This window comes from Carcharhinus amblyrhynchos, chromosome 15 (assembly GCF_965287045.1).
Source record: "Carcharhinus amblyrhynchos chromosome 15, sCarAmb.v2.hapA, whole genome shotgun sequence".
NCBI classification, from domain to species: Eukaryota; Metazoa; Chordata; class Chondrichthyes; order Carcharhiniformes; family Carcharhinidae; genus Carcharhinus; species Carcharhinus amblyrhynchos.
The window spans coordinates 40865219-40891857 of record NC_137338.1 but is presented as its reverse complement, the minus strand read 5'-3'; the positions used below and the strand labels follow the sequence as shown (position 1 = coordinate 40891857).

Here is a 26639-nt window from a genome sequence, read left to right as displayed (position 1 = left end):
TGACTGCGGGCCATCTCCTGCTGCAGAGAAACACAAGAGAGTGGCGGGGGGAGTGGGGGGTGCAGAATTACAGTATGCACCACCTACAAAACTGACTGCAGCAAATCACCAACACTTCAGCAACAGCATCTCCCCAAATTTCTGCCGTCTGGAAGGATAAGGGTAGCAGGTGCAAGCGAACACAAACACCTATAACATTCTTTCTGAACCACATACCATCTTGATTTGGAAATATATCACCATTCCTTCATCATCACTGGGTCAAAACCCTAGAACTCCCTCCCAAGCAGCATTGTGGGGATACCTTCATCCTATGCATGTTCTCACTCTCCCTTTCCATCTCCCTCTCCCACTCCCTCTCCCATTCCCTCTCTCACCCCAAACACCCCCTATATGCACACAGTCCCACACACACAACGGATACAGCTTCTCCGCACGCACACCACCCCACCCCCCGCCACACGTAGAAACAACTGCCAAACACACCCAGCCCCCAAGAACACACACACAGCCCCACCTCCACACACAGACCCATATACCCACATGCAGCCCATTCCCTCACCACACACAAACACACACTCACCATCCCCAAAAAAAGCACATAGCCCCACACATATGCACGATTAGACACGCCCTCTCCCCCATGCAGAAAAGCCACACACACACACACATTCCCTCCACAACTATCACATCCTCCCTCACATCCTGCCCCATCCCCACAGGCACACACACACACACACACACACACACACACACACACACACACACACACACACACACACACACACACACACACACACACACACACACACACACACACACCAGACACTAACACACTCACATAGCCCCACATACTGTCCCCTAGGCAGAAAAGCCACACACACATCTTCCACAACCATCATATCCTCCCTCACACTCTGACACATCCCCATAGGTGCACACGCACACAAGCATGTATGCGCGCACACACACGCACACACACTGTGCAAATAAATGTATTAAAAATACTTAAAATGTTGGTATGTTGTCATGGCTACAGTTGTGTGCAATTTCTTGTTTGTTTCAACAAGAATATTTCAGAAATATCACCCTGGCGGTCACAGGACCAATTTTGTATTTATATAATGAAATGGTTGCTATATCTTCATATTTAATTCATTGCAAGGTTAAGAGCTGATATGGTAAATGCTTTAACAGTGTGACTCTTCGTGCAAAGCAGCCATTGCTTTGCAGAACAAATTAATTGCGTGAAATCGTTTGAGATATTTTGACACAGTAAGATATTGCATGAAGGTCAAGTATTATCATTATTAATTAGGCATTGTGGCATCCCCCTCTCTCCTGAAAACAATGGTTTTGGAATATCACAGATCTATATTTATAATACATCTGTTTATAACCAACAATAGACATTTCCATGAGAGAAGATCGCTTGCTATTAACTGACAATCAACTGACTTTCATGATGCCATACATTAACATCTATTTCAAAAGTGAACATGGGGCAAAGCCAGAAGTATTGAAATTTTTCTGAATTGTGATGGACTTTGGAGACTGGAGAGTGAAATTTGAAGCTAGCCATAAAATAGCACATTTAACATTGAGATAGCAATGTACTGATTAATCGGCAGTTAGATAACCATTATCTAGGCTGTGGATTCTCAAATGAGTGATTGTAGCAAACATTCACAATAAACAAAGGCCTGTTTCTTGTGATAATGCCGCTCTGCCAGAAGTAATCTATTTTGTGGATTGGTGCCTCTTGTGCAACATGCTAGATATTATTAAACATCATCAGTCACTCCTGTTTTATATTGTTACAACCAGAATGGGAGGAGTGTGCAATTTATCTAGTCCCACAACTCTGCAGGTTGCACCATTAGTTTAAAAGTTTAATTCACTCACCAAAATAGCCAATTATTTACTTTCACCACTGTTAGTATAGAATAAAAGAGACTTTAACCAGGTTTCTTTTGATAAAATTTGAACATTTGATTCATTATAAAACAAATTTTAAGAAAACAAGTTACAAGAACTGGTTAACACACACTGTACTTTGGAAGTATAACTATCCCTTTTCAAAAATATCCCATCACGCATGCCCAAGTGTGTGCACCTGCAGATACACACACACATGAACATACACACATGGCAAACAGATAGGGTTCCTGCAGAGAAATGCTTTGGAGGATAGGCCTTTTGGAATAAAGGATAAAGTTTGCAGGGTTTTAACACTGTCAATCTGGAACTCCTTCACGTTGGTCGTCCTAATACATGTCAGGAGATTCTCACCAATAAAGCTTCAAAGTGGAGCAAAGTATAGAAATGGATCAATTCTTCTTGCCTTAGTTTGCATGTTTCCAATTGCAGATATGTATACTCAGATTGCATTGGAGAGAGTGCAGAAGAGATTTACCAGGATGCTGCCTGGTTTGGAAGGTAGGTCTTATGAGGAAAGGTCAAGGGAGCTGGGGCTTTTCTCTTTAGAGCAGAGAGGATGAGAGGCAACTTAATAGAGATTTATAAGATGATGAGGGGGATAGATAGAGTGGACGTTCAGAGACTATTTCCTCGGGTGGATGTAGCTGTTACCAGGGGGTGTAACTATAGAGTTCATGGTGGAAGATATAGGAGGATTGTCCGAGATAGGTTCTTTACTCAGAGAGTGGTTGGGGTGTGGAATGGACTGCCTGCTGTGATAGTGGAGTCGGACACTTTAGGAACTTTCAAGCGGTTATTGGATAGGCACATGGAGCACACCAGAATGATAGGGAGTGGGATAGCTTGTTCTTGGTTTCAGACAAAGCTCAGCGCAACATCGAGGACCGAAGGGCCTGTACTGTGCTGTACTGTTCTATGTTCTATGTAGATGTGGATTCTCTGACTGCAGATTGATAACCACACATGGAATTTCAGACAAGGCAGTGAGACAGTGAATTAGGGCAGTTTTCTTTCTTGATTTACTCCCTAAAACAATGTTCAAAAGAACAGGTTCAAAATGTTATGCTCCCTTGTTAGATGACTTCCAAACTGCTTTGAAACCAGTCATTTTTCCCATCAATTAAAACAACAGCGCAAAAAAGCACACAGCACTTCCCCTCTCAAGTACCATGCTGTTTAGGTGATTTTTTGGAAAATGCATTGCTGCTTCCAGTCCAAAGGTGAAGTCTTTGTAAAAAAAAAATCAAACTGTCCATATAATGCAATGTCCACCCAGATTTTAAAAGGAAAATGAAGTGTGTGAAGATATGATTTTCCCAGCAGTATTCCTGTGTAGTATTTATATTGAAAGAACTTCTCACACAGCGAGAAATCCATCCTATTGCTTTCACAGATCCCAATAGGATGGTGTCCTCTAGACATTTCTAACATTTTACCTCAATGTCTGAGTCGCTTTGATAACTGTATTGAAGTTGATATGTGTTCTTTGAAGTTTGAAGTTTGCTGGGTCTGTATTTCATGGCTTTCACTCTCCTATGTTTGTGAAGGTGCCACTGGTATATTAAAGCAAAAATGAAATCGGAAGAAAAGAGGCGAACACATTTCCAAAATGGACACAGTAAGTAGAACCTAACCAAGAATGAATAAATAATGACAAATGGAAAGTCGGTCTGAATATACAAGCATTTTTGATTGCAACCTATGATCAAATTGACCACTGAATATATTTTAATTTAATTGCATTTATTCCAGGAAATTAAATCCATATGTAAGAGAATGACTGGCAGCACTTATTCCCTTTTAGTTATAATTGTTGTCAGAAGTAAGGATTAGAAAAATATCTGACTCCTTAGACCGGGATAAGATATTTATGGCCTGAATGTAGCAGTCAACCGCAAACTGCTGACCTTAATGAAAGCATCTCTGAGGGGTCTGCTGATGTGAGGCGAACTTTAACTCTCTCAACGATTGTCGCATAAAGCTGAATTTTCCCACTGGGGTTTGGTGGGCTTAGAACCGGGGGTTGGAGGAGCGGTGGGGGGATTGCAGAGAAAACACACGGGAAGGGTTTCAAGTGCATACCTGCCGCCAAGAATGTTTCTCAAGGGTAGGTGGGAATCCTGATCGGCTGTCTGCGCCACAGAGTCGGGCAGCTAATTAAGCTGATTTTGGGCACAGTTAGGTCAGATTTTGCTGCTGGCAGTGCGGTCCATCTGCCACATGCAGGGATCACTATCCCAATGGAGGTGACAGTCTGGCTTGAGGGTGGGCGATCAAATCCAGAGACTTCATGTTCCAATGAGAGGGCAATGTTCAGAAAAGAACATTAAAGTTTAAAGATTCTTTTATTAGTGTCGCAAGTAGTCTTACATTAACACTGCAATGAAGTTACTGTGAAAATCCCCTAGTTCCTCACACTCCGGTGCCTGTTCGGGTACACTGAGGGACAATTTAGCATGGCCAATGCACCCAACCAGCACATCTTTCAGACTGTGGGAGGAAACTGGAGGAAACCCACGCAGACACAGGGAGAACATGCAGACTCCACACAGACATGACCCAAACCGTGAATCGAACTCGGGTCCCTGGCGCTATATAGCAGCAGTGCTGACCATTGTGCCATCCTCGACATGGCTGTATCTCAAACAATTCCTCCAGAAAGGTAAACCCTCCGCTCTGGAGGGGGGCCTAACAGCTTCAAGTCTCAGAATTTTTTATTTAAATGCACACGTCCTAAAGTGCCTCCATATTGAGGTGCTTTCTCAATCCCTGAAATACTTTAGCAAGATCCACCTCTCCTGGTGGATCTTTCCAGGCTGGAGAAGGAAGCTCCACAACAACCCCATTCTCAATGATGGAGGAGCCCAGCATATCATCGTGAAATATAAGGCTAAAATACTTCCAACAATCTTCAGCCAGCAGTCTTGACTGGATGGTCCATCACCGCCTCCTTCAGAAGTCCCTATCATCATAGGTGCCAGTCTTCAACCAATTTGATTCACTCCATGTGATATCAAAAAGTGGATGAAGGGACTGGTTACTGCAAAGGCTATAGGTCCAGACAATATTCCAGCAATAGTCCTGAAGTCTGGTGTTCCAGAACTTGCTGCATCCCGAGCTAGGCTGTTATAGTGCACTGGCATTTACCTGATAACGTGGAAAAATATTCCATGTGTGTCCTGTAAACACAAGAAATAGAACAGATCCAACCTCACCAATTACCATCCCATCAGTCTACTCTTTATTCATAAACTAAATGATGGAAGCAGATCTTTAACAGTGCTATCAAGTGGCACTTATTCAGCAATAACCTGCTCACAGATGCTCAGTTGCAGTTCTGCCAGGATCACTCAGCTCCTGATCTCATTACAGCTTTTGTTCAAACATGGACAATATGCTGAATGTCAGAGCTGAGGTGAGAGTGACTGCCCTCGACCTCAAGGTAGCATTTAACTGAGTATGGCATCAAGGAGCTCTAAGAAAATTGGAGTAAATTGGAATCTAAGAGAAAATTCTCCACTGGTTGGAGTCATACACGGAAGATAGTTGTGTTAGTTGGAGGTCAATCATTTCAGTCCTCGGACATTTCTGCAGGAATTCTTCAGAGTAGTGTCCTCGGTCCAAACATCCACAGCTGCATATAAATAGCAAAAGAGCTGTCAGAGAATGGATTGGGCCAAATTGGGATCCACGCAAGGAGGCAGAGGGCACGAGTGAGGTACTAAATTAATATTTTGCATGTGTCTTTACCATGAAAAAAAAATTGCTAAAGTCATAGTGAAGGAAAATGTAACTGAATTACTGGATGGGCTAAAAATTAATAAAAAGGTAAAAGAAAGGCTGGCTGCACTTAAGGTTGGCAAGTCACCAGAATCAGATGAGATTTGTCAAAAGATGCTTAGGTAAGTATGGGTGGAAGTTACAGAGGTACTGTCCATAAATTTCCAATTTTGCTTTGGTTCTGAGGTAGAGCTGAAGTAGACTGGAGAATTGCAATTAATAAATTTATTATTACAATATAAATTGTTCATGATAGGATGAACAATCAACCCAGCATCTATTTAACCTCTGGTTAAAATGATTGAAAGGCCTTTAGAAATGATAATCCAAGCCAAAATTAATGGCCATTTGGACAAATATGGATTAATTAATGAAGGCCAGCCATGGCTTTGTTAAAGACAAATCATACTTAAATGAGTTGTTTGAATGTTTTGATGAGATGACAGAGAGGGTTGATGAGGGTAACAGCTAATGTGGTGTTCAAAATACCAGTTAATAAAGTTTCACATTGTAAACTTGTCAACAAAATTGAAATCTTTGGAATAAAAGAGACAGTGTCAGAATAGATATGAAATTGGCTGAGTGGCAGGAGACAGAATAGTAGTGAATGTATTTTTTTTCCAGATTGGAAGAAGATATATAGTGGGGTTCTCTAGGTCAGTATTAGTGCCACTGCTTTTATTGATATATATTAATCACTTAGACTTTGGGGTAGAGGGCACAATTTCAAAATCTGCAAGTGATACAAAGCTTGAAAGTATTGTGAACTGTGAGGATAATGATTGATTTCAGGAGGAGATATACAGACTGTTGGAATGTACAATAACTTAGTAGGAAGAATGAGGAGAAGCATTACAAAACAAAGGATACAATTCTAAAGGGGTGGAGGAACATAGAGGCCTGGAAGTACATGTGCATAATTTGTTGGAAATGCCAGGGCTGGTTTAGAAAGTGGTTAGAAAGGTATATGGGCTGTTAGGCTTTGTAAGTAGAGGTATAGAGTAAAAATGGAGGTAGTTGTGCAAAACCTTTATAAAACATTAGTTTGGGTTCAACTGGAGTACTGTATCATACTCTAGACACTGCACTTTAAAAAGGAGAAGAAGGCTTCAGCAAGGGCATTGCATAAATTTACAAAATGATTCCAGGGAAGAGGGACTTCAATTATATGAACAATTTGAAGGAGCTGAGTTTGTTCTTGGAGAAGAGAAGTTGAGTATCGATTTGATAGAGATGTTCAAGATCATGAGACATCTGGACAAAGTAGCTGGAGAGAAATTGTTCCTATTGATGGAAGGGTCAAGAACCAAAGGAAACTAATTTAAGATGATTGGCAGCAGAACCAAAGGCAAGGTGAGGAAAAACCTTTTTATCCAGTGAATGGTTAGAATCTGGAATGCACAGCCTGAGAATGTGATGGAGGCAGCTTCAGTCATAGTGTTCAAAGGGAAATTGAGTAAGTTTCTGAGGAGAAAATAAACATTCTGGGTTACAAGGAAAGGGTATGCACCAATGGCTGAAAGGTCTCCTGTGCTGTGTAACTATTCTATGATTCTATTATGATGTGGAACAGCCCTGATGGATAATAGGATCAGACCTATAATAGAGTCCTCAAATTACATGCAGATTGCTACTGAAAATTTCCAATGTGTTACCTTTCCCTACCCACGCATCTGCATCTGTTCTCCAGCAGCACTGCACTCGGTTATTGTGCTGCTGACAAACTCAGCTCACGCTAAAACAACTAACCTGACAGCTTAAAGTTCCTCCAAGCACCAACTTTTGACTCTAGCTGAATGTAATGGGCACCGTATCAACTGTTTCATCACACATGCTGCTCGCCTGTCAAAGGCACGTATATAAATAGACAAGCTGTCTAATTTTAAAGTCAGTCGGGGGTAATCTGGCAGAGTAGATAAGCTGTCCAATGTAGATCCCACCTATAGGATCAATGATATGGATGTAGGGTTATAGGAAGTGAGGTACAAATTTGGAAACAGTGTCAAATTAGGCAAAGTAAATAATTCTGAGGACCAAAATAAGTTTCTAGATGAAGTTAAAAACATGGTGATAGAGGAAAAAGGGATCAGATAGAATTCCGTGTTAGAGTGAGAGGTAGAGTTTGCCAAAAAACAAAATAGTCATACTTTGCATGGAGGAAGGTTACATGATGTTGAAAAATGGAGGGGGCTTTAGATTAACAACAGATTAAAAACAATATGCAAATTGATAGACTATTAAAAATTAATGTAACATTGTACTGAGTTTACAGAATTTAAAAGCCAAGATGTAATAGAGAATCTGTGCAAAACCTTAGTAAGACTGCTACTGGGACAAAGACCATGGTTGGGATTTTCCTGTCCCATCCACCGTGGTATTAGATGCCTTGCAGGACAGGAAAATTTGGAGAATGGCCAAAAATATGTTCACTTTGCGCAGGAATTTCAGCAGGACTTGAAAATCCCACCCCATGTTTGTTTAGTTTATTCAGAAGGATTTAGCTATGTACAGTTTTGGTGCCCCTATTTAAGATCTTTTATCATTGGAGACAGTACAGGGGATGATCTAGGATGATCCCAGATACGAAGATAGTGCCATAGGAGGAACGGTTAAACAGATTGGTTTGTATTTCTTGGAGTTCAGATTAATGAGCAGTGATATGATTGAAATACATGGGGTGGAATTATCTGGCCATTCTCACTGGTCCTGTTGATGCTAAACCCCCCGCCAGGGATTTCCCAGCGGCAGCGGGTGCATAAAACAGTGGGACCAGAATATCCCACCGCTGGCCAATGGTGCCGCAGCCACCATCAGACAGAAGACAGAAATTTGGGATAAATGGCTTTTTTTCTGGATGACAAGAAGTAACTAGTGGGATGCCACAGGGTTCGGTCCTTGGGGCCCAGTTATTTACAATGACTTGGATACAGGGATAGAAGGCTCCTATAGCCAAATTTGCAGAGGAACAGTAAGTTGCAGTGAGGAAATAAAAACCTTACAAATGGATATAGATTGATTAGGAGAGTGGGCCAAAATGTGGCAGATGGAGTTTAATATGGAAAAGTGTGAGGTCATGCATTTTGATCAGAAAAATGGGAAAATGACATTATCTAAATAGGGAGAGACTTTGGGATTCTCCAGTGCAAAAGGATCTGGGTGTCCTCATTCATGAGTAAGAGAAAACTAGCATGCAGGTACAGCAGACAATAAAGAAAGTGAATGAATGTTGGCATTTATAGCTAAAGGAATAGAATACAAAAGGAAGGAAGTAACTATAGAAGTTGCAACTATACAAGGCATTGGTGAAGCCGCACCTGGAGTATTGCGCGTAGCTTTGGTCCCCTTATTTGAGGAAAGATGTCATGGCATTGGAGGCAGGTCAGAGGGTTCATTAAATTGATTCCAGACATAACGGGTTTGTCATATGAAGAGAGATTGAGGCCTATACTCTCTGGAATTTAGAAGGAAGAGGGGAGATCAAATTGAGGTGTTCAAGATGATAAAATGTACGGATAAGATAGACTTGGAGTAGATGCTTCCTTTTGTGGGGCATTCTAGGATGGGAGGTCATAGTCTGAGGATAAGGGGTAGCAAATTTAAAACAGAGTTGAGGAGAAACTACCTTTCCCAAAGGGTTGTGGATCTATGGAATTTGCTACCCCAAAGCCGAATGGATGGTGGGACAGTGAGTAAACTTAAGGAGGAGTAGACATATTTTTAGTTAACAAGGGGTTAAAGGGTTATGGGGAGAAGGCAGGAAAATGGGGATGAGGAGCATATCAGCCATGATCAAATGGCAGAACGGACTCGATGGGTCAAATGGCCTAATCCTGCTCCTATATCTTATGAACTTATGAACCACAAAACACATGAGTGTGTGGAAAATCCCACCCATAAAATTCTTTGGGTTTTAGGCAGGATAAATGCTGGGAAGTTGTTTCCACTTTTGGGAGAGGGCTTAGTTGAAAAATAAGATGGTGCTCATTGAAGACAGATTTTTTCTCAGAGTGCTGAATCTTTGGAATTCTTTGTACTGGCAAGCTATGGAGGTGGAGTCCTTGAACATTTTCAAGGCTAATATTGATAGGTTTATAATCAGTAGGGAATTAAGGGTTATGGAGTGAAGGCAGGAAAGTGGACTTAGTGCGTGTTAGATCAGCTATGATCTCACTGAATGGCAGACCAGGCTGGAAGGGCTGAATGGCCCACTCCTGTTCCTATTTTTTATGGTCTTACATGATTGATGAAAAGGGGAATAGAGCAAGATAGGAATGAGGATGCACATGGGAATACTGCTGTTATGCAGGACGAGCATCAACACAAACTGATTGGGATGGATTGCCTGGTTTCACACTGTAATTTCTATGGACTCTGATGGATTTCTGTTGGGTGTGCTGATAGGTCAGCTGAAAACAAATTGATAGCAAAAGCTGAGCAGTGGAGTTGAGTAAAGGTTCCCCTCTGTAATACAGTGTTGGGAATGTTCTCCTGGTCTGCAGGGATCAACCTTTCCATTGTTGGGGGACAGGGGGTCTCTACCTGAATGCTGAGTTCAGGACATCCTTTAAAAATAGTGCCCTGATCTCAGAAATGCCACCATGTTTCCATCTATGTAAGTTTGCATCGATCAGGTGGCTGAATCCCATCTGACAGGCACTGCTAATGCCAGCAGAAAACTTTCTGGTTTTCCCATTGGCGGGGGCACTGACAGCCAGTTCGGCTATTGAAAGGTAATGATTAAATGGCTATCTAGATCTAATCTCTTGAGGAGAAGCACTCTCAGATTAACATATTGGCATAGTTATAGGCCCTCCAAAAAATTCACAGAACATCTGTTAAATGAAAGAATATTTTATGCAAAATGCAGGCTACTGTTGACAGACCTAACTTAGCCAATTGGAAATGTCAGTGTTTTCCAAGAATGTTGTCAATTCTAGATTTGGACAATTGCCACTTCTGATAGCAACTTTTTTTTTTACATTATTTGGACAAATCTACTTTTGGGGAGGGGGGCACAACAGAAATCGTTAGAAACACTCCGCAGTTCAGGCAGCATCTGTGAGGAGAGGAAGTTAGAGTTAACAATTCAGGTCTGTGACACTTTGTCAGGGATTGTGATGAGGTGTTCTGGACAGAAACAAAAATCCTACCTTTCTCTATCCAAGAATGCTGCCTCGACTGTTGACTGTTTCCAACGTGTTCTGCTTTTATTTCAGATTTTCATAAAAGTATTTAACATGGATACTAGTGGGGGAGGTAGTAGCATTGTGGTAATGTCGCTGGACTAGTAATCCAGAGACCCAGGCTAATGTGTTCGGGACCTGGGTTCAAACCCCACCATAGCAGATGGTGAAATTTGTATTCTATAAAAAATCTGGAATTGAAAAGCTAACAATGACCATGAAATCATTGTCAATTTTCATAAAAACCCATTGGTTCACTAATGTCCTTTAGGGAGGGAAATCTGCCAACCTTAACCAGTCTGGCCCACATGTGACTCCAGATCCTTAGCTTTTAACTGCTGTCTGAAATGGCCTAGCAAGCCACTCAGTTTATAGGTAATAAGGGATGGGCAAAAAATGCTGGTCCAGCCAGTGACTTCCACATCCCATGAAAGAATTTTAAAAAGTCTGTATTTCTAGTCAGCTTTGACTGAAGTAAACATTGGAATCTAGTGTTAATTATATACAAATTAATACAAGAATTAAACCAATGGGAAATGTTTAATTTGAAGTCTGCAAATACCCAATTTAATAATTTATAAAATCAAGGCAAAGAATTTCCTCTGTCAAATTAGTTACAATACTATCTAGTACCAGATATCATCATTTGAGAGGGATGCATAGCTTTTCATTTAATCCTCAGCAGTTCACAGATTAAAGGATACTAATGCTCAAGACAGGTATAGTGGAAGCATTACATTGCAGATACAGTGGAACCTATAACAGTTTTTAGGGGCAGCATGGTGGCACAGTGGTTAGCACTGCTGCCTGACAACTCCAGAGACCTGAGTTCAATTCCCAGCTTGAGTCACTGTCTGTGTGGTTTGCATGTTCTCCCCGTCTCTGCGTGTGTTTCCTCCCGATGCTTTGGTTTCCTCCCACAGTCCAAGATGTGCAGGTTAGGTTGATTATCCATATTAAATTGCCCTTTAGTGTCCTGGGATGCATAGGTTAGAAGAATTAGCAGGGTAAATATGTGGAATTACGGGGATAGGGCCTGGGTGGGATTGTTATCGATGTAGACTCGATGGGCCGAATGGCCTCCTTCTGCACTGTAGGGATTCCATGATATAAATAGGTTGGTTATTACTGGTGTCCAGCACCTTCTCAAGGGCAACTAGGGATGGACAATAAGGGGCGGGATAATCAGGCCACGTTCGCCCTGAAATCAGAAAATCCTGCAGACGGAACTTTCCATGGTCCGCAACTTGCCTACTATGATTCCTGTGGTGGGCGGAACGGCAAAATTTGCACCCAGATGCTGGCCAAGCCAGAAACAAATGCCCACATCCCATAAATGAACAAAGAAGAAGTTCAAAATGTTCTACCTTATTTTATCCCTTTGCTTTTACTTACTGCAATCATTGGGTAGATTGTATTGGGGTTTTTTTAATGAAAAAGTGGATTTTTTATATTGATTGCATTATTAAAAACTGCTGAAGAAAGGATTGTTTATGTTATTTATATTGAAAAGCTTCTTTAAGTTCAGGTATAGAATAAATTATATCCAGTTGAAATAATCCTACAGGCAGTCAAAGGTCTAGGTTGGAGTTCTTGCTGGTAGCAACTGGGGACAGTGCTGTTGCCATCTGATGTGTGATAGTTATACGGTAATAGTAGGAAAAGGATGCTGACAGATTTTTGATTTTCTATCTCCTACTGGCCACCAGTTGTACAAAGTTATCACTCGTTTCATTACATATGCTTGGGGGGGGGGGAGAGACCAATCCAAAAGACATTGATGGGAACGACTAAAAATAAATCGCTTACATCATTTTTGTTTTCATTTTTCTGTTTGTCTGTTTTCCTTTTTTAATGCCACTATCACAATAGGAAGGAAAAGGGCCAGTTAGAGGATGATTCATTCCCTCACGATTAGTTACTTCCGGCTCTCTACGAAGCTTTGGTATCAGCCATCCAACTCTTCGCTGTTTGTATACTGCTGCACTGTCACAAACTACAGTGATGTTATCTGTGAGGGTGTCCCCCAACCACCAGTTTGTGGTGGTGTATAGTTTTCTTTTTAAGTATTGTGAGGAGTCAGGTAAAACTTCAGTGAGGAATTATCTAGTCATCATATCACAATTATTAAAGAGTATTTATTAACTTAAAAAGAAAAATGTATACACAAAAGGACTACAATACCATAAGCCACTTACGTACATGAATAACTAAACACGCGGTTTATGTTGAAATTATCCCATGTTCCAAAGTACATCTACAATCCCTGAACTCATTAAGACTTCCTTTTCCCAAATAAAATCCAAATTAAATAAATCTATGGGCAGGATTTTCCACAGTAAGAAGTCTCACAACGCCAGGTTAAAGTCCAACCAGTTTATTTGATAATAATTCCACAGGCTTTTGGAAACAGAAGGTTCCACACCTGACGAAGGAACACTGTTTCCGAAAGCTTGTGGATTACTATCAAATAAACTAGTTGGACTTTAACCTGGTGTTGTGAGACTTTTTACTGTGTTTACCCCAGTCTAACACTGGCATCTCTACATCAGGATTTTCCAGCCAGACTTGCCCCATAACTGGAAAATCCCACTCATGGTCAACAAATCTTTCTATGGTCCACCCTTCACCCGCTACAATTCCTGCGGCAGGTGAAATGGGAAAATTCACCCCTGTAGGTCAAATCCCCATCATAAAGGGCTGATGATCAAGTCTGAGAAACATAGATTCCTGGTCCAGTGACGATAATAAGATTGTCTTTATGAAGTTTTCCTGTCATGCTGTGAGTCTAAGACTTAGATGCAACGCTATAGCATCTCTGAGAGGTAAAAGATAAGACATGACCCCTTAGTTGTGAAATGGGTTCTAGCCTCTGCGCTGTGAGTTGCAAACTGGCTTCTGGCTGTAAGGTGTGGACTTGCCTGTCTGCTTCTGAGGGAGGCAACAATTACACTATTTTCCCTTTTGTTATTTCAAATACTAGAGTTGGCTGCCCGCACATCTCGAACTCCTTCTCTTTGTGGAGCTTAGCATTTCTATAACCCAGTCAATTAGGTGAACTATTTCTGCTTGGAGAACATAACATTTCTGCAGCAGTCATCTAAATAATCCGTTTCTATTCCTTGAGAAATTGACACCTGGTCATCTTTAGATGCTCTCATGCTTAGCAATGCCCTGAGCACTTTTGTGGCATTCCTCCGTAGAAATGCTGGTGATTACTGTTGCTAGGCAAATTTCTACCTTTCAGGCCTTTTTAAATTGTTGCTACGAGGCAAATCTTTGACAACACCAACAAACAACACCGCACAAAAGACAAAGCAGTTAGTTTACTGCCTATCCCAAAGATAGTTCTCAATGAGAATAAATTGTTACAACATTTAATTTGCCACTCAGATACATACATGAGATATCACAACTATACATGGAAAATGTATTTGATTGGGATTGATTTGGCATAAAAATGCTTTGCTAACATAAAAATATATTGTTTCTCTAATCTTATGAAGAGTACCACTGAACCATCTCACTGTTTCAGAATCATCTATCTTTCTGGTCCTGAGCAAAACCATGCGGAATTATCTGTGTTAAATAGTATTATTCTGTGAGTGCATTTCCATTAGAGGATTATCCCAGTGGAAAGGCATGGGTCATTCAGACGGTGATGTGGAAGACAATATTTGTAGTTGTTCCATCAACCTGACTTTTCACTGAGCTGAAATCTGTTGTTGACAACTGATAGCATGTTCTGATATTTTCACATAACATGGCAACTTCTTGCATTTTCATTTCTTCATCCAACCTTTGAAGAATATACTTATTAGTGGACAACAAAATGGTGGTGGAAAAGAGTTAGTTCTTGACAGCATAGTTTCAGAAAATGAGGGAGATTTTATTTGCAGTGTTCTGAGCAGCGACCTGAAAAAAAGAGGAAAATTGGCCATTTCTAACTGTTTCTGATGTCCATTCAGGTAGTTGACCAGAGTTCCGGTAAGAGATCAAGAGAACCCCTGCAGAAATTACAGGCTTATATGGTTTGCTCAATATTCTGAAAGTAGCAGAGGGCAGGACTCAAATTAATATCAAAATACTGTGGTGTTTCATACTCATAAGAACATAAGAAATAGGAGCAGGAGTAGGCCATCTGGCCCCTCGAGCCTGCCCCGCCATTCAATAAGATCATGGCTGATCTGTTGTGGCTCAGCTCCACATTCCCGCCCTCTCCCCATAACCCTTAATCCCCTCTCTTATCAAAAACCCATCAACCCGCATCTTAAAAACATTTAGCGAGGCAGCCTCCACCACTTCAACAGGCAGAGAATTCCAGAGATTCACCACCCTTTGAGTGAAGAAGTTCCTCCTCAACTCCATTCTAAACCGCCCCCCCTTTATCTTGAGGCTGTGCCCCCTAGTCCTACTGTCCTTTCTGAGCGGGAAGAGTCTCTCCACCTCTATCCTATCCATCCCATTCATCATCTTATACGTCTCAATGAGATCTCCCCTCATTCTTCTAAACTCTAATGAGTACAAGCCTAGTTTATTCAGCCTCTCCTCATAGCTCAACCCCCTCAACTCCGGCATCAGCCTAGTAAACCTCCTCTGCACTTCCTCCAAGGCCAAAATATCCTTGCGTAAGTACGGCACCCAAAACTGCACACAGTACTCCATCTGCGGCCTTACCAATGCCCTATATAGCCGCAGCAAGACCTCCCTACTTTTATATGATAATACTCCACCAGAATCATGGATGCAGCAAACTAAGTATATACAGAAGGCAAGGCTGTGGAGTTAATTATACCACCACAATTACTTCAGCATTGCTGGATTTCTAATCAGCGAACAACTGTAATTCACAAAATAAATTTGCTGGACCTTTAGCAGAAGAAATAAATTCCCACTAAACAGACTTTTATTTTGCACACTTTTTAAATTCAATTTCCAAGATACCCAAATGTGCCGAGAATAAACACTTAGAGAAAAGACAACGTGAACAAAACCTGCCAGTGTGAATCAAAAGAGAATTTCTGTGTCATGTTGGGTTTATTTCATTCTCACCAAATGACAAATTCTATTGTCATTCTTTCCAGTCAGATTTCCAGGGATGAGAACCTACATTGATCCCGATACTTATGAAGACCCATCTCAAGCGGTGCACGAATTTGCGAAAGAAATAGACCCCTCCAGAATTCGCATAGAGAGAGTAATTGGAGCAGGTAAAAACAATAGTAGAAAATACCAGAGAAGCCTGCCTGCTGATTGAATTGCTTTGGTTTGACCTGTCTCTTTAAATGTTGAAATCTTTTTTGAGGTACTTATTCTTTAACTGATCCTTCCAAACCATTTTCCTTCGCACTCACGAGTTTCACCAAACAAGGCCTTTGAATGTGTGCATTGTGGGAATAATAGGTTCAAGCCATTAAGACGTTCAGCAGAAATTCCCCTTTCTGCTATTTAATCAACTCACTAACCAATTTGCTACTATAAACAACCATTTCCCTGCACCTGAACCTATTCCCCACTGCATAATTTCAGGTTAGTTTTACCTTTTCTGATTTTCTTCTTCTTTGAAACAATTATTTTAAATGTATTACTGATATCCATCTACAATCAAAACTATTGAGAAAGTAACCTGTACAGTTAGAACATAAATGTTTTAGGAGCAAGATAAAGATCACACTTTCTTCCTTTTTATGTGTATTTGCATTTCCATGACGTCTCTGTTTCTTTTCGCTCTAGAAGCAATCCAATAATCTCTTGAACTCAACTCACTTTGGTGGCTTTCCCTGGTGACTTATTCCACAAATCTATTTCTACTGGAGTGACAAGTTCCACCTGACTTGCCACCTTTGGTTTGAAGGATTAGGGCGACTTGGTGGCACAGTTGTTAGCACTGCTGCCTCAGAGGAACCTGTGTTCGATTCCAGGGCTTGGGTGGCTATCTGTGTGGAGTTTGCACATTCTTCCTCTGATGTGTGAATTTCCTCCAGGTGCACTGGTTTCCTCCCACAGTCCAAAGATGTGCAGGTCTGGCCACGCTAAATTGCCCCTTATTGTCAGGGGGATCGGTAGGGTAAATAAATGGGGTTACAGGGATAGGGCCTGGGTGGGATTGTGGTTGTGCAGACTCGATGGGCTAAATGGCCTCTTTCTGCACTGTAGGGATTCTATTCTAATTTATGGTCCCTGATGTTTCAGTAAACTGCTGTTCATTAACCAGCCATCTTGTATTTGTACCTCTCCTTTGGATTTTGCTTTCCGTGTGGAAGTTGAGTATAAAAATACTTAAGCAACATGGCTTAAAACTGCCTGTAACTTAACATTGTGTTTCATTGGAAAAAAAAACCTGTGGCACTATACAAAGAAGAGCAAGGGAGTTACATCTGATATCCTGACCAATATTTATCCTTCAATTCACATCACAAAACAGAAACAGATGAACTGCTCATTTATACATTGCTGTACATTGTGGGAGTTTGCATATTAGCTTCAGCATTTCCTACATAATAACAGTGCCAATACTTTTAAAGATATTTCATTGGCTGTAAAGTGCTTTGAGTCATCCAGTATTCATGGAAAGTGCTATATAAGTGAAAGTCTTCCTTTGTTACAGAATGGTTTATACACATGTACTCCATTACTGTGAAAATGCAGGACTCTATAGCAGAATCATGGAATCTTACAGCACAGAAAAAGGCCATTTGGTTCATCATACCTGTCCCAGTTCTATAAAAGAGCAATGCAATTAATCACACTCCGTAGTGTTCCACCGTTTCGAGATAGCATTCTGTTTTATTGACCCTTTGTCAACTTCCCTGCCAGAAGGCCTGCTACCTAACAATATAGAAAGGAACTTAAAAACTTCTGCACCAATTAGACAAAATATTGAGTACAGTAGGCTTAATGCTGTAAATTAACCTCACTGTTTTACAAATGTTTAGTTATCATTTGAGCTTTGCTACTGTAACGTGTGTGGAGTTATGTAGGTGGGCGGGGGGTGGGGTGGAGGTGAAGGCTTGGGTAAGCTATTCTGTCGGTGTTGGTGCAGACTTGATGGGCTGAATGGTCACTTCTGGACTGTAGGGATTTTATGATTTCTGACATAATTGGACTGCATTAAGTTCATTCTAACTTTGTCTCTGTTGGTGACCATGGGTGGAATTTTATGGCCCCGTTGCAGTAGGAGAAGACTGGTAAAAATCGGCAAGCTATTCAAAAGTCCACTGGCTTCGGTGGAACCAGAGAATCCCACCAACTGGGGTGTCTGTAAAATGCTTGGCCACGTATAGTCTGTTTACAATGCATCACCTGCAGTTATAGCCACCTGGGAATATTAAGAAGTCTCACAACACCAGGTTAAAGTCCAACAGGTTTATTTGGAATCACAAGCTTTTGGAGCGCCGCTCCTTCATCAGGTGCTAATACTAAGGCTATTTCAAAGTCTCAAAATGTCTTGTATCAGCTTGTTTGAAGCAATTTCACAATTTAATTCTCCAATTTTTGCTCATCTGCATTCCAATATATTTTAACCATTTTTAGCCTTCCCTCAGCTAGAACCAGTACATTTCTAGTATAAGAATGAGATGTGTACTCTGCCCAAAGCCAGGTCAATGGTTCATTATCTACTAATGCTTCAACCTGAGCTATTTTCTTTGGCACTTTTTGGCGGTGGTGGTTTGCTTTCCACACTCAGGGCAGAGCAAGGAGGCAAGTCCCAAAGACTGCTTCAGCCAGCATAGGAATCAAAGCTGAGTCACTGGTGTTATTCTGAACCACATGTTAGACATCTAGCCAACTGAGCTGTCCAGCTCCCTTGGACAGGAACATGTCTCTCACTGAAGGAACTAATTTAGTGTTGATTTTTACAAATACCTCCTAATCTGTAGCCTTGGACGTTAACTCTTGATGCTCACTGACTATTCTTAAGCTATCTAAGAAAATGTGTATTAAGATTAAAGGACAACAAAGCAAAAGTTGCCTTAGTGCTGACATTATAACCTTTGCTCTCTTAAAATACTGTGGCATGAATTAAACAATCTGATCTTCATTGCTAAGAAGAATTGTGTGTATTTTAAGATATTCTCAGTCCAAGATTAATTTTGCTTTGTTGCTTAATGATCCATTGGTATATGTTGCTATGTCCAAAAGAGAAAACAGTGGATTTAAAATCGAGTTTTACAAAAGAGGCATTAAATTTGATTTAAATTTTGAAACTGTAGCTCATTAAAAACCGTTTTAATTGTTCACAAAATACAAGGTTTTATTTATTAGTGTCACAAGTAGGCTTGCATGAGTACTGCAGTGAATTTACTGTGAAAATTCCCCAGTCACCACATTCTGGCGCCTGTTCGGGTATACTAAGGGAGAATTTAGCATGGCCAATGCACCTAACCAGCATGTCTTTTAGAGTGTGGATGGAAACCAGAGCACCCGGAGCAAACCCACGCAGACAGAGAAAGAACATACAGGCTCTGCACAGAAAGTGACCCAATTCGAGAATCGAACCCTGGCACTGTGAGGCAGCAGTGCTAACCACTGTGCCACCGATAAACTACACAAAACCACATTATGAAATCTGTTTTCCAGAAGCTGGAACTCAGTGATGTTTTGGAAATAAAGACTGCCAATGCCAAATGTGAGAATAAATTGAGAACATTATGCCTTGTCAAAATTAATCTTTGTTGTTGCAAATTAATTGACAGTTGCTTCATTCTTTTTTAATTTAATAAAATAATGTGTTAATTTATACAGACATTGTAACAGAATCCAATTGAAACCTGGAATACTTTCAAATTAAACATAATTAATAAACTGTACAAATATATATTAGCTGCGCAGCACATATAACCGCCATCAATTTCTTTTGCATCAGGATTTATTATCTCCAGCCATTTAAGATAAAATCTGGAATCAGACGCAATTTTTTTATCACTATTGTTCCTTTTTTAAATCTGACCAAATGTCTTATTTTGAACCAAGGAATTACAGTTTGTGCCAATCATAATGTGAACATTCAGCACATTAATATGGCATTCTGCCATTAGCTGCTTTAATAGATGATATTCTGGTTTTGGTTTTAATATTCACTTCCCCAACTTGGCAGGAACGCACAGGGGGCTGGTGACAATCATAATGGGGCAGGTCACTTACCCCAGCATTCTCTGGCCCTTTTGAGCAGGCAAGGAAAGTCAAGGGTTCTTTATCACAGGTGCAGATCAACAGTCCAACAGATTTGGGGAGATACCCCAAAGAAATGCTGGGGAATCTCTCCAGGAAGTTCCCAGGTGAGTGTTTACCTGGCAATTGTCCAGAAGGACTAACTTTCCCTGAATGATTGCACTGGGTATGGAACCACCTGACAAAGCGATTTAAAGCACTAACTTCGGATGGTTCTGCCACCTGAAGGAGTTAGAAAGAAAAAAAATCTCCAATTTAGAGGAACTATTTTAAACACCCAGACCGACACCACCTCGGCACCTGACCTGACACAACATCCCAACCGAATCCCCCAATGACTGGGCTCCCCCCACCAATATCTGGACCCCTCTTTCCCCACCCAACCTACTGGTGTCTGGACTCTTTCCCCCATCCCTCCCCACCAATGTCTGGACCCCCACCTCTGCCATAACCATTGGCTGAACCCCTCATCCCTTTCATTTACTGTGGAAATTTACAGTCCCCGATGGACCCTAGCTAGTGCTCTAAAAAGGGGATGTGTCCTCCTTCACTCTACTCCTTTTGTACTTTGTTGGTAGAGCCACTGACCTGTTTTGCTTCTTCAGTCTCACCCAGCCTGAGTCAGGAAGGTTGGGCAAGACAGGTGTGAGCTCAGGTAAGTCATGATCCGCCACTGACTGCCACTCTGAGGGTGTTACAGGGAGATGTATTTGTAGATAGAGAGTGGGGAGATTGGCAGGGACACAGGATAAAAGTGTGAGAGTTGCAGTGTGTAAATCGACAAGCAGCTTTGTCTGTTAAACGCAGAGAAACAGAGCAGGATTTCATTGGAGCAGAGTGGGAGGAGAGCAGCAAATTCAGTGTGCAGCAGCACAGGAGGAAAGCAGGTTCGGGCTGTCGCATGCTGAACAAAATCAAACTTTTACAAACAAACCCACAGCCCAGCGCCACCTTTGTGAAGCCGCCATTGCACTTCATGAATTGCAGGGAGAGAGTTCCTATGGGAAGGAGAAAGGAGGACAGTAGGAATATGTGTGCTTATATGTCCTAGGCCCATGCAGCAGAGCCTGATCGCCAGTTGTCGTAGACTCCTTTACCACTGGACCAAGGCCTTACTACATTAAGACCATGTGGTAGCTGGTGTGCAGTGGCCACTCCACAGTAAAAGAACTCACGCACAGATATTTTTCATTCCTCACAATGAAGTTCAGGAACTGGAATGTCAGGACAACCCAACAGTGACTAGCTGGAACATCAGTGACAGACTGGAATGGCAGGCGTACTGCTATCATTGCCCCGGAATTCAAATGTTTTGACGTTCACATCACTGCTGGAAGTGAGACACCCCCCGGCAGGCAAGGGAAGAAGATGATATTTGTACATTCTTCTGGAAAGGTAAATCAGAAGATCACAGTCTCTACAGGGTTGGTTCCCCCCATTAAAAATCAACTAGTCAGTCATCTCAGGGATTCTCTCTGCAGGACAAATTAATGCCTCATGTCCCTTTGGCTCACCCAACCATGAATCAGTGCACTACAGTACTTAGTGAGTACGCTGCAACATTGGAAGCTGATGAGTCCAAAGAGGAACTGTCACTTTTTTTGACCATGCTATGAATGCACTTTCCGTAGCCATCAAATCCTGGGAGTGGGACCTGAACCTGGAGCTTCTGCTTCGGAGGCAGGGACCCACTAAGCAACAAGACCTCTTCACAGTGGAAACATTTTACAAATAACCCACGGATAAAAGTTAGGATACATATAATTGCATCGATTAGGAAAAAGTTCTTGAATTTTTCAAAGACTATTTATTCGAATGGGGGCGAAGAAGTTCTCTGGTTCCTATACATTTGCACACATATCAAGCAAGTGGCAGGACAGGAAGCTGTTGTATCCACCTGAAAGAATCAGTGTGATACGTGCATTGTTTCCATGGTCAGATCTAATTTACACATACACTCACTCGAGGCTGCTCGTAATTCTTCAGATAGGAAATCTGACAAGATGGCAGCCAACACTTTACGATCAGCTGCAGTACATTAAAGGACAGATTCTTTTTAACACGTAGGGCAATGATGACTAAAATTATGCAGCTCAGTCTTTGACTAGGGCTTCCAGATTCTTTAGTACAGTGTTGGGGCTGATTGAATAAGTGAGAAGGTGGTAGGTCATCCTGTTACGTATGGACACGGATGGCAGGAAATGTCATTGATATTGTGCCCAGTGTGGAAGAAACTTTATGGGCTGTTTGCAGCTGCCAATGTTAGAATTCCCTTCACAACTCTCAAACTGTGTGTATAGCCCTGCATGAATCTAATTTAACCTCCGCACTATCAATAATTCCCTTCCCTGCATCTTACATTAGCCGGAAGCAGAGTACTGCACTTCCTTTTTGATGCCCTTGTATCTTCAAAAGCTGCCACTGCCCTCGCAACTGCTTCTCCATCATGTCATTACTTGCTGCTTCTTCCTGTCAGCGCGCATACTGTACAAAACTGCCTGAAGCATCTTTACAACCTTTAAAAGGGGCACCTGTTAATACAATTCCATCATCTTGGCATAAAACAAAGGAATGACAACCAGCACAGGGAAAGGCCCTGCCACTTTCCATTACCACCACTAACTGAAGAGGCCATTTTTAATGGCATGGCAGTGGTTGGTATACAGCATTCGCAATGGTGGGCAGGCAAAACAGGGTGTCTGGAAATCCTCTCAATCTCTTCACCTTCTTCTTAATTTTCAGTTACACAATCAGCAAAAAAAAACAAGTTGTTCAGAGCACTTTGAAAACCCTACAGGCAGGTTTTTAATCTCTTGCTTCCTGTGTTTCACCAATGTACTTTCCCTCATCATCCTTATCCCTATCTGTAGGTAATTCTATGTGTTGTCCATGTTGCAGATCAAGTTTCTGCAGTACACAGAATATCACTGTCAAATGAGACCCTCTTTGTGGACTGAGCTACAGAAAGGTGATACAGTAGTTGGCATTGCTGCCTCACAATGCCAAGGACCCGGGTTCAATTCTGGCCATGGGTCACTGTCTGTCTGGTGTTTGCATGTTTCCCCGTGTCTATGTGGGTTTCCTCCAGATGCTCCAGTTTCCTCCCACAGTCCAAAGATGGGTGTGCTAGGATGATTGGCTGTGTTAAATTGCCTCTTAGTGTTGAGGGATCAGCAGCGTAAATATAGAGGTTGCGGGGATAGGACCTGAGTGAGATTGTTGTCAGCGCAGGCTCGATGGGCCAAATGGCCTCCTTCTGCACTATAGGAATTCTATGATTTTTTTGAAGGTGCAAATGTATCCGGGAACTTGAATCTTTGTTTGCGAACTGTGGTCGATTTGATTCTGCATCAAAGAAGCTGGGAACATGCTCTCTGTCACGTTGTGCTGTTCCTGTATCTTTTCCATTACTGAAACTGATTTCTGAAGATTTCCAGCACCAGCTGCAAATGCACCTCCTCTTTAAAAATGCTAACTGCCTCTAAGTAGTGTTGGCTAGCTTGAACTCATGCTAGCCTCATGGTTTTTCACCCATGCTCAGGTATGCAGCCATGCATTAGTGTACTTCTAAAGATAACACGTTGCATTAATCATACAGTGTAATCCCTGCATCAATTCTCAGGTCTCCAGATCTCTATCTAGCTATTTCCTGTTGTACATAGTAAGAACAAAAGAAGTGTTGTTGTTCTAGTATACAGTGCATCAGTCACCTGCTTAATACACACATGAACTGCAGACTGTCTAATCTTCCTGATAACCCTTGATGGCAACCTGGAGGAAGTAGGAAGAACCAGAGGCAAAGAGGTTCAGAGTTGCAGTGACCCTCTGCAATACTCAGTGCAGCTGTGACTCTTGGCTTGTTGCAGGAAGTGACACAACTCTGTGACAGCTCCCCTGAAGAAGCAAATCCAACTTACGCACTCCTCTGAGAACTGGACACATGCTGTCCTGTTGCTACAGGCTAAATTGGGAAATGACAGTTTACTGCGAGGACGCCTTTTTCGATTTGATTTCCTGAAAGCTGCATCTCTCTGCCTATTTCATTTTCTCTTACCCGAGTGGAATCCTCGAAAAGCCCCCCCAGTGAATGAAAAGTGCAACTCAAAACATCTTACAATAACTGGAAGCACATTGAAATTTCTTGGTATCGAATGCCAGCAAAATGTCTCCCAAAGCTTCCTATAATTGTACTTGAATGTAGCAGAGAATCCCTCCAAGTATCAGTGGTAATAAAAGCAAACTACTGCGAATGCTGAATTTGAAATTAAAAGAGAAAACGCTGTAAAATCTCAGCAGGTCTGGCAGCATCTATAAGGAGAGAAAAGAGCTGATGTTTTGAGTCCAGATGGCCCTTTGTCAAAGCTAAAAGGCTTAGGAAGTGGGAGATATTTATACTGCAGGGTGAGGGAATGGAAAATGAGTCATAGCCACAAAATTAAGGGGAAAGGCTTAGAGATGCTAATGGCTAAATGGCAGAGAAACTGAAATCAGAGGGTAAGCTGTGATAGATGAAGATGTGGGGGGAGGAGAGAGAGGGGTGGGAGAGAGGTAAAATTAAGAAAAACAGGGAAAAGGGAAGCAAAGGGGGAGAAAAGGTAAGAAAAGGGGGGGAAGAGTGGTAATAAGTGCCTTGTGGGCAGCAGAGGAAACTGATGGTAGCAGAGATAGAAATAGAATTGCGGATTGGAGCTGCATCATCTCTTTTCCATTAAAGTATATCAGTGAGGCTCCCACTTCCCTTGTGTACGAGCCCAGATCTTACAGATTGGGATCCACCCAGAATTTGGCATAGTTGGGATCACAGCATTGATTCAGCATTTTGGTTTCCAGGCAGCATTTTTGGGACGCTACTGCTTCCTTTTTGAACAGGATCAGGGAAGCTAGGATAAATATTACCTCCAAGTTCTTTTAAATGTACTTCAAACACAATCACTTATAGCAGCCAGATTGATGAATCAAGTTCCTGTGAAAAATTAAACATTTCAACCAAATACAGTTTTTCTTTAGGGAAATGTTCTTTTGTTAATAAATAACAATTCAATTTGTGGTTTAAACATATGGGTTGTAACAGCATACAGTCAGTGGCGGGGGTGGGGGGGGAGGTGTTCCTTGGAGACTATTTTCTAAGATGTCATTGATATCACAAACCAAAATATTCAATGTCCATTTCAACTCTGAAAACTATCTGAAGCCAACAGGGTCATTTATTGAATTTTGGCATCAAATTGTAAATGTTTATTTTCAATTTTTTTTCATAACAAACATAAGAGATCTTGTGGTGTAATGGGTAGCATCCCTTCTTCTGAGCCAGAATCTCTGGGTGTAAATCCCATTCCAGGACCTGATGAGCAAGGAAAATGCATTCATAACGTAGCCAAATATTAGGAACATTAGCCTTCCAACATGCGGGTGGAAGAGTGAGAGAGATTCCTGGTCAGCCATGTGATGGAAAGTACTATCACTGTCGATAGCTCCAGGTTATACAGTGCATGTAAAAGTGTATGTTGCTGCAGCAACTCAGATTCCTTGGTAGCTTGGCTGGCTTAGTTGGTTGGCCTGTTGGTATGGATCAAATTGGTATCAATAGCACAGGCTCGATCCTTATTCTGGCTATGGTAGATTCAAGGTTTCTTTCCTTGCCCAAACCACAGAGGAAATCATAGTGCCTTGGGTTTCACCCACCTTTGGACAGTGAACTAATTAAGAAGAAGCAAATACATAGACAAATATTGACAGCCTTTCAGAGCTAAAGTTCAAATTGTTGGCAGGAGAATGATCAAGAAAGTATTATTCAATTGTTAGCATTTCAGATCATTTCTGTGACTCACAAGAGACATATAAACATCTTAGCTCTTGGTCTGTTTCAATTTGCAGCTGAACTGGCCATTGTTTTAAAGGAAAACTCAGTCTCATAAAGTTACAAACTGCTATTGAGACATTTGTCCAGTTCTTTCATTTGGCTTTATTCTGCACAGTTGCCAACATTGTGTTGATCAGTGAGGGTGGCATAATGGCATAGTGGTTAGCACTGCTGCTTCAGGTTGGACTTAAACCTGGTGTTGTCAGAGTTTTTACTGTGCTGCTTCACAATGCCAGGGACCTAGGTTCGACTCCCAGCTTGGGTCACTGTCTGTATGGAGTTTGTACGTTCTCCCCTTGTCTGTGTGGGCTTCCTCTGGGTGCTCCGGTTTCTTCCCACATTCTGAAAGATGTGCTGGTTAGGTGCATTGACCCGAACAGGCAGTGGATTGTGGTGACTAGGGGAATTTCACAGTGACTTCATTGCAGTGTTAATGTAAGCGTTATTTGTCACTAATAAATAAGCTTTAAACTTTATAATTGCAAAAAACCATATCCCACACAATGATACCCCAGTCTGTCACACCTAACATTTCAGTTCATGAGAAATGTTACAAAATACAGTTCAGACATTGTTTAGCCCTAATGTGGATATACTTATATTTATTTACATTTAATTCTGAAGATAAGTCATGCACTTTTGCAATTCATTCCATTCTTTTCGTTATTCTATTTTGCTTCAATCTTTCTTGAGGACAGAACATT

At 41.5% G+C, this 26639-nt stretch overlaps 1 protein-coding gene across 1 annotated transcript in view; it reads left to right on the top strand.

Annotated features, from left to right (window-relative positions):
- The window catches only part of epha6 (eph receptor A6), a 635583-nt gene that overhangs the window by 552346 nt on the left and 56598 nt on the right, over window positions 1–26639 (top strand). The window contains exons 9-10 of the mRNA XM_080203887.1: window positions 3489–3559; window positions 15989–16114. Coding sequence (XP_080060013.1) covers window positions 3489–3559; window positions 15989–16114 — 197 coding nt within the window. The remainder of the gene's footprint in view (window positions 1–3488; window positions 3560–15988; window positions 16115–26639) is intronic.